General features: G+C 40.7%; 1 protein-coding gene across 2 annotated transcripts in view; it reads right to left on the bottom strand.

Annotated features, from left to right (window-relative positions):
- Nucleotides 1–3,870: 3,870 nt before the first annotated feature.
- LOC105553177 (HLA class II histocompatibility antigen, DQ alpha 1 chain) overlaps nucleotides 3,871–8,802 on the bottom strand; it is a 6,318-nt gene continuing 1,386 nt past the window's right edge. For both annotated transcript variants that reach the window (XM_011999152.1, XM_011999153.1), the window contains exons 2-4: nucleotides 5,955–6,200; nucleotides 5,263–5,544; nucleotides 3,871–4,855 (exon numbers count right to left, since the gene is read on the bottom strand). In XM_011999152.1, coding sequence (XP_011854542.1) covers nucleotides 4,701–4,855; nucleotides 5,263–5,544; nucleotides 5,955–6,200 — 683 coding nt within the window. In that variant the 3' untranslated portion in view covers nucleotides 3,871–4,700. The remainder of the gene's footprint in view (nucleotides 4,856–5,262; nucleotides 5,545–5,954; nucleotides 6,201–8,802) is intronic.

The raw sequence follows: 8,802 nt of genomic DNA on the forward strand, positions 1-8,802 counted from the left end.
GCTTTCTCTTGTGGGCATTTAGTGCTATAAATTTCCCTCTACACACTGCTTTAAATGTGTCCCAGAGATTCTGGTATGTTGTATCTTTGTTTTAACAGCCCAGCTTTAACAATGCTCAATTCATGGGCGATTTTGTAAACCCACCCAATTAATCATACTTGCACACTGGGCAGTTTTGAAGATACTTTCAGATATCATATTTCATTCATGATTATTTTATTATGAAAATCTAAAGCATAATGACTTTTTAGAAACATAACAGCAATGCCATTACCACACTAAAATTAGAGAATACCTTAATACGGTCAGTGTGAACTTTTCTGATTGCCTCATGTAAATTTGGTTCATATATTTCTTCAGCCTTTTAAAAATGTATAGCTTCTCTTCTCTCTCTCTCTTTGAATTGTTGCTGAAGAAATGGAGTTGTTTATCTAGAAGTTCCCATATTCTGGATCTTGTTGGTTGCATCCCTGTGGTGTCATTCACCATGGGATTTGTTAGTTGGACTCCAGAAAATAACAGTAACGCTAGTTGTTAACACCTATTGACTACTTACTATATGCCAGTCTGTGCATGAAGTGCTTCATTTGTAATAAAATGTTTAATTCTTCAAATCTCTAATTTGTATGTGGTAAGTACAAGCCTGAAATATTTCATGTGATTTTTAGAATTTTGTAAATTTTATTTATTATTTCTTTTTAGAGATGGGGTCTTGCTCTGTTGCCTAGGCTGGGGTGAGCACAGTGGCACAATCCTAGCCCACTGAAGCCTTGAACTCCTGGGCTCAAGCACTCCTCTCACATCAGCCTCCAGAGTAGCTGGGACAGGAGGGCCACCATGAGCTTATTATTTATTTATTTATTTTTGAGAGCTAATTTTTTTTTTCTTTTTCTTTTTTATTTTTAGTAGAGATGGGATTTCTCCATGTTGGTCAGGCTAATCTCAAACTCCCAACCTCAGGTGATCCACCCACCTCAGCCTCCCAAAGTGCTGGGATTACAGGTGTGAGCCACCACACTGGGCCAACTAATTTATTTTTATGTTGTGGAGATGGGGTCTTGCTTTGTTGCCCAGGCAGCTGTTGAACTCCTGGCTTCAAGCAATCCTCCCCCATTGGCCTCCGAAGTGCTAAGATCACAGGCACGAGCCTCTGTGACCCACTAATTTTGTAAATTTTAAACAGTGTGATATTAAATGTTAATGAAGTCATACTTTATGTATGTAATCTGAAGTAATTCAAATAACTCAAATAATTTTTTAAGAATCACATGATTTAAAATCATGCAGGTGGATTGGTAACCCTGTTTACAGTAATGTCAATAATGACTCTATTTTTTTAGCTGATAAAAAGAAATATTTACTCTTATATTTTAGAATTAGTTTTAATTCTGCTATTTTAACATTACATACTCATTTTTTGAATACATACTTGTAATAAAATGCAACTATCATTTTATTAAAAGCTTTCCACAATACTTCTTGAGAAAGAAGCCTGAGTTGTGCAGCATTTGTAGATTTCTGCACGACTCTGATCATTATGCCATTCAGTATAACCCTTATATTACACACACACACACGCACGCATGCACACAAAAGCACACAACCCCAAAATACTGGGTTCTTGCCTCATGAATCATTGAAATTTATATGCAATTTATTTGAAACCCTATTGCTATAAATTTCTTAGCACACTTGTGCATTTTAATGTGACTATTTTTCACACTAAAATTTTTATTTTATATATTTGGGATCATAATTAGTTACCTTTTCTTTTCCTTTTTAAAAATAGACTTTATTTTGAAGCAGTTGTAGGTTCACAGAAAAACTGAGCAGAAGGTACAGAGATACCCCAGAGGTCCCCAACTCCCCAGCCATGGACCGGTACCAGTTGGTGGTCTGTTAGAAACAGCCACGCAGTGGGTGAGCCAGCATTACCAACTGAGCCCTGTCTTCCATCAGATCAGTGGTGGCATTAGATTCTCATAGGAGCGTGAACCCTATTGTTAACTGTGCATGCAAGAGACCCAAGTTGCATGTTCCTTTTGAGAATCTAACTAATGCATGTTGATCTGAGGTGGAACAGTTTCATAGTTTCATCCCCAAATCATACCCACATTCCACCCTGCTATCTGTGGAAAAATTGTCTTCCATAAAACTGGTCCCTCGTACCAAAAAAGGCTAGGGACTACTGCCAGATACACTCTGCTCCCACACATGCATAGCCTCCCCCATTAGCAATATTTCCTACCAGAATGGTATATTTGCTGTAATTTATGAACTTACATTGGCACATCATTGTCACCCAAAGTCCATAGTTTACATTAAGTCTCACTCTTGGTGTTGTACATTCTGTGGATTTGGACAAATGCATAATGGCATTTTTCACCATTGTGGTATCAAATAGGGTAGTTTCATTGCCCTAAAAATCTTCTGTGCTCTGTGATGGACATTTTCATGACCATCACTGGTTCAGACTCCCTGTGCTTACTGATTCCCAGCCTGCATTTTAAATCATTTTCTCCTTGAACTTTCTTCTCCTCCCCAAAGTAAACACGCATTAACATCTGTTGCATATGAAATACCTTGAATAAACTCTTATGGGCCGTAAGGAGGGAATATATCCCTTCTTAGAGAGTTGAAAACCAAAGTCAAATACTACAATTTCTCGTCCTAAGAGTTCTGTTAGCAATCGGTCTCAGCCTCTCTCATTCTGGAGAAAAAAAATACCCTCCAATGATCATGTGAAAAGAAATTCACCCATAGCTCTACATTTGAATCTCTTAAATCTTTAAGGGGCTGAGAAAAACAAAAGTACTTTTCATACAATGTGATCCATTATTTTAAACAAATTAATTATAAATATAACTACAATTGTTTTCTTGTGTACTTATATACTATGTGTAAGGCATTGACTATATATCAAGATTATTCAAATTCCATCAATGACTCTGCAAGGAAATTATTATTACTCCTAAATTGTGGATGAGAAAAATAAGGCCAGAAATGTTAGATACTTTACCCATTTATTTTAAAATACTAGCTTCAAAGTACTGAGTCCCGGATTTGGATTTAAGGTTCTTTGCACCAAACTATACTGTATCAATTACTGCGTTAATGTTTTGTTTTTTTTCTCCAAATAAAATTTAAACTCACTGATGCAGGTAGCGTGATTAGAAATATCCTCACAGATTTCATAGCTGTTTAGAGCCATGAGGTCACTGCTGACCCATTTCCTCTGTAAGAGTTTCTACCAGGAGACAGCCAACCCAGCAGAGGACACAGCACCCACAGCTGCTGCTACACTGTCTCAACTGTGTTGTTCCTCCTAGGGTTTCTCTCATAAGCTAGTGCTTTCCTTAGCCAGGAGGGGTGAGGGGAAAGGGCTGAGGATTTCTGAAGACATTGGCATTGTTTTTTATTGGCATGTTTACTAGAAACATCCTGCAGCCATATCTATTATACTGTCTCTTTCATGCCAGGGTGGCACAGGGAAAGCTACATGATTATCTAGCAAAGTTTCATTCAGGAGGTGAGGCAGACTGTGCCTCTATACTAGGGCTCCTAGATATGTCTGTGGCTTCTACTCCCATCCCTTTCCCCATTGTCACTAACCCTATGTGAGGAATAAGTATTTGTTCCTTTTCAGATACCCACATTATCGTCTTATTCTAATGTTTTTCTGACTTCCATTTCTTTTCCTACCTAAGGAATTTTTATTCCCTCAAGACGAGGAGGGCAGAGGAATGTTTCTACTGTCATCATTCTTCACAAATTTAAAGTTTTGAGAATAAATTTTCACTATTGATATTTTTGAGAGTCAAAGTTCCTTTATCCTAACCTATTTCTCTTGTCATACTTTCAAAAGTCATATTGAAATTAGTATAGACTTACTTTTTGATTTTAAAGTTTTTGCTGTAACAATTCTGAGCCAAAGGCAGAGGATATCTATTAACTTCATTGTTGCCTTAATTGAGGGGTGGGTGGCAGTGCCAAGGGTGGGAACACAAGGAAGAAAGAAATATTAATGTCAGCTAAGAAATCAACGTATTATCAGGCTATAATGTACTTGGTTGCTTCTGTGTTACTGGACATGACAAATAATCTGGGAAATGAGGTTAAATTGGCTTGAAACATAAGAGCCTCCCAATTCTTAGAATAGTTTCAGTCAGCCCTGGATGAAAAATGGAAAAATTTGACATAGATCTCATAAAGGGAATGTGTTGCTTCCATGGAGATTATAGATGGAGGTTACTGAGGAATTAGGTAGCTGTGTGGCTTACCCCAGGCATCGCTTAGTAGGTAACACTTGAGAAAAGAAAAAAATCAGGAAGTCAGGGAAAGAATTCAAAGGCATTTGTGAGCTCTGAGCAGACATAGCAATTTAAGTCCCACAGAAGAGGTGAGAGGAGAAACATTTGGAGGAGAAAAGGGATATGATAAATCGGGTCAGAAAATAGTGCTAGGTCACGTAGCAAGTCCATTCTTCTGCTCCTGTAGATGGTGATGCACCTGCAACAGGACAGACATGAGATCGGTGGGTGCTAGGCTGCTCCTATGTCATCATCATGCCACTTCCCAATTCCCCTACAACTTTCAACCATTCATGTCCACAGCCTCCTCCCACTTTCCTTCCTCTCATACTGAGGCTTCAACTCTAACAAATCTCAATGCTTACCTTCCCTTCCCTTCCAGGATGGGATTTACAAGGGCCCTTGATGTCTGGAAGCACCAACTGAACGCAGGCCTCGGATGATCAAGATGGTCCCCACCACAATGCCCACGAGGCCCGCAGACAACCCCAGGGCGCAGACCACAGTCTCTGTGAGCTCTGACATGGGCGCTGGAATCTCCGGCTCTGTGGAAGTGAAGTTGTTGAGGTCAGAATGTGCAGTGTGCTCATGTGCGTGTGTGTGGGATGGGATGGGGTGGAGGATTGGCTCTGCAAAGACCTAAGGCCCCCGGCTTAGGGAGGAGCGTGAAGTTTATCATTAGAAACCCATGAAGTGGCTCTTGAGCCCCTATGCTAAGGCCTGCTCCCACCCTGTGGAGTGTACTTTCATTTTCAATAAATCTTTGCTTTTGTTGCTTTATTCTTTCAAAAAGAAGAAGAAGAAGAAGAAGAAGAAGAAGAAGAAGAAGAAGAAGAAGAAGAAGCAGCCCATGAAGTGTGGAAAACAAGTTTTGGGTTATAGGAGTACAAGGCAGGAAGTTCTGAACTTGACAGACAAGAAAGCATCAAAAAACGGTGGAACTCATCCTTACCCCAGTGTTTCAGAAGAGGCTCATCCAGGCCCCAGTGCTCCACCCTGCAGTCATAAATCTCATCAGCAGAAGGGAGGAAGGTGAGGTAACTGATCTTGAAGAAGGAATGATCACTCTTGGAGAGGAAGCTGGTCTCAGAAACCCCTTCTGTGACTGAGTGCCCATTGCTCAACCATGTGATGTTCACCACAGGAGGAAAGATGTTGTCCACAAGACAGATGAGGGTGTTGGGGTGACCCAGCGTCACGGGAGACTTGGAAAACACTGTGACCTCGGGAACCTCTGTAGTGAGGAAACAGCACTGATGTGAAGTGTGAGTAGCTCTGCCCTGAGCTTCTGCATTACATCCTGGAAGAGCCCTCCTACCAGCATTTCATCATCTGATAGTCAAAGAGGCCTTATTTACCTTCTGCTTGGGAGCAACAACACATTGCCTCTGCTTTATTCCTGTGCCCTTCTCTCTGTGGGCATGTTTAATAAAGTAGGAGGTTGATGAGACCTCTCCTAGAAGGATTTAATGAATGGATAATGGAAAGACCCATGTATTCCATGGGAATATGTGATTTTAGAGTTGGGAGACAATGAAATTTCAGCAATTACTACAAGAAGATCTGGGGATCTCTTGGAAAGAAAATAATGAAACTTGGTATGAAGGGAGAGATTGAGTAAGAGGCAGAATGGTGGACACGTACCATTGGTAGCAGCGGTAGAGTTGGAGCGTTTAATCACGGTGTTCAAGTTATGTGTTAGCACAGCGATGTTTCTCAATGCAAATTGTGGGTCAAAACCATATTGGTAGGGAATAGGCAACCGCCAGACAGTCTCCTTCCTCCCCAGGTCCACATAGAACTGCTCGTCTCCATCAAATTCATGGGAGTACTGGCCAGAAAGACCGTAAGACTGGTAGAAGTTCACACCGTAAGAGGCGAGGTGGTCAGCTGACGAGTGAAGATGACAAGAAGGAAGGCGGAGAACAGGGGAAGAAAGAGCCTTAATACCCAAAATGATGGAAGAAACTGACTTTCAAATATTACGGACTTCATCTTTGGCACAGCCTGTGGACATTTCCAGTCCCTGCTTCCTCCCCTCTTCGTGTTGGTAGTTGTCCGGTTAAAATTGCGCTTTCTTTCCCACTATAATCTGCGCTACGCAAGGGCAGAATATCACATGTCCAGTTTTTATTATTTCCTGAGTGCCTGGCACATCATGGACTTACGATTAAATACTGTAATTGAACAAAAGAAGGAATGAATGAGTTGTCATAGTATTTAGCTTTCTTAGTCAGAAATTGCATTTACTTCCCTCTGCTTCCTAAGATTTATCTTTCACTTAATTCTTTTATCAGTTAATAACAAATTGATTATACTTCCTTTCCTCTCAGGACTGGCTCAGAACAGGACACTCTACACAGAGGTCTTTCTTTTTTTAAAAAAAGGACAAGCATGCAGGATCTTATTAATTTAAAATAATGTCTGCTAACAATTGTAGGGTATAAGAAAGAGTATAACAAGAATGGTGATAACATTACAAAATATATAATAAATAAGCAATGCTTCCTTCTAAGGTCTCTGTTTTGTTAATAGTAATGGTCCTTAGAGGAGAGCAACTGATTTCTTCTGAAATGAAGAGTGGAAGCTCTACTGGTTTTTGTACTTCTGTAATTTACCCCCACCTTTTTTGTTTTCCTCTGAAGGAGGTTACTAAATGTATACAGCGTTCTGACTCAACACTTAGATTCACTTGATGATTCAGGTAAATTAAACCCTTTTTCCTCTAACGGGCAGTGAACTTGTCTGAGGATGCCAGAGCAGAATGGCAACCTTGCAGTATGACTCCAGCCAAAGGAGCCGAACTGGACATTCTTGTCAAAACATGTGTAAGCCTTTTACCATTGTATCTTTCCTTCCTTCCTCACTTTCTGAGCATCCACAAGTGTCAGACATAGCAGTGAATGTGTAAAACACCAATCAGGCATGGTCTACCATTAAGGAACAAACTGAAGAGTGGAAGAGTCAGGTAGGTAAGGGAGAAGATACTGTAGTAAGTTCTGTACTGCAGTAAGTTCTGTGACAGTCTTACAGTCCAACGTCTTTCACAAGTATCTGCCAAGCAAACCAAACTACACTATCCTTTCATGTTCCCTGGTCTTTGCAGTGGTTTGTTGTTTTTCTCCCTGAAATAAAATAATCTTTTAGAACTTCCTGGAGAAATCCTAAAATTCATCCTTGAGGTTTCTGCTTAAGTTAACAACTTTGTAGCTAAGGCCTCTCATCAACATGTTTTTGACCACATTATGACCTCCAGCTCCTCCATCTCAATTTCTGGCTGTCCAAGTTTGTCTGTTCCTTTTCCAGCTCACCTTCTTCCCTATCCAGAATGACTGCCCTGGACGATCTTAACAGGCCACCAACAAAACCTCCTTATCCTTGCAATGAACGTTGACTCATTATCAAACACAAATATATATGGAATATACGCAGTCCTTCTTTTCATCTGGTACTTGTCTTGGGTGCCGAGTTTTGCTGGAGGATGTCACCCTGCTGGCCCAGCTGGAACCAAGTCATTTGTATAGTTTCAGCCTCTGCTGAGTCCACTGCCCTGCTCAGCAATGGCCTTCTGCTTTCCTGCATCCCATACTGTTTCCATCACTAATGTGAGCGCCCTCTGCAGGGAAGACAGCATGACTTTTCATCTTTGAATCCTTAAAACTTAGCTCACTGTGTGCTCAAACGTGTATTGAATTACAGTTGCTATATTTGAGAACCTCATAGATTTTGGGGAAAATGGACAGGCACACAGGTAGCAGAGCCATAGGAAGGCCAGGATCAGCCATGACCAGGGTGAGCCCTGTGCACTCTGCTTTTGTGGGTCCCTTCCTCCATAAAATATGGAAAATTGTGTTTTATGACTGAATTGGTATAAGACAATACAATCTAGGCTGAATTAAAAGTTAAAACATTTTCTTAGCTCTGAATTTTCATTTTTTTCTAATCTTAAAAGGAGTTAAAACATTCTCATGTGGCTTTACAGTATGGAGGCTCTCCTGCACTGCCCACGTTGTGCCTAATGGATAAGCTGAGCCTGACCAGGGCACTCTGGTGTGAGGCTGAAGAAAGGAAATTTGGAACAAAGAAGCCTAGTGCTCTGGAGAAGCGGGTGAAACTTCCACTGCCGAACAAAATCAGAATGGGAGCAGCCACAGTTAATAAGGTTGTGGAAGTTTAGAGTACCTTCCAGTTCATTTCCCCTTTTAACTATCTGACTTTTCAACTTTTGTTTTATAAACCCACTGTCCATATAAAGGAGCAGGGAGTCAGAGATGGATCCTGAAAGGGAAGAGGGAGAAAGGAATGCACGAAGAGAGGTGGAAAGAGATGGACAACAAAGGTAGAGGGGACTAAGAGACCAAATATTTAATCTGTGCTTCCTTCCTTCCTTCCTTTTTCTTTCTTTCTTTCTTTTTTCCTCCCTCCCTCCCTCTCTCCTTCCTTCCTTCCTTCCTTCCTTCCTTCCTTCCTTCCTTCCTTCCTTCCTTCCTTC

Source organism: Mandrillus leucophaeus, unplaced genomic scaffold (genome assembly GCF_000951045.1).
Source record: "Mandrillus leucophaeus isolate KB7577 unplaced genomic scaffold, Mleu.le_1.0 Scaffold5838, whole genome shotgun sequence".
Taxonomy (NCBI): domain Eukaryota; kingdom Metazoa; phylum Chordata; class Mammalia; order Primates; family Cercopithecidae; genus Mandrillus; species Mandrillus leucophaeus.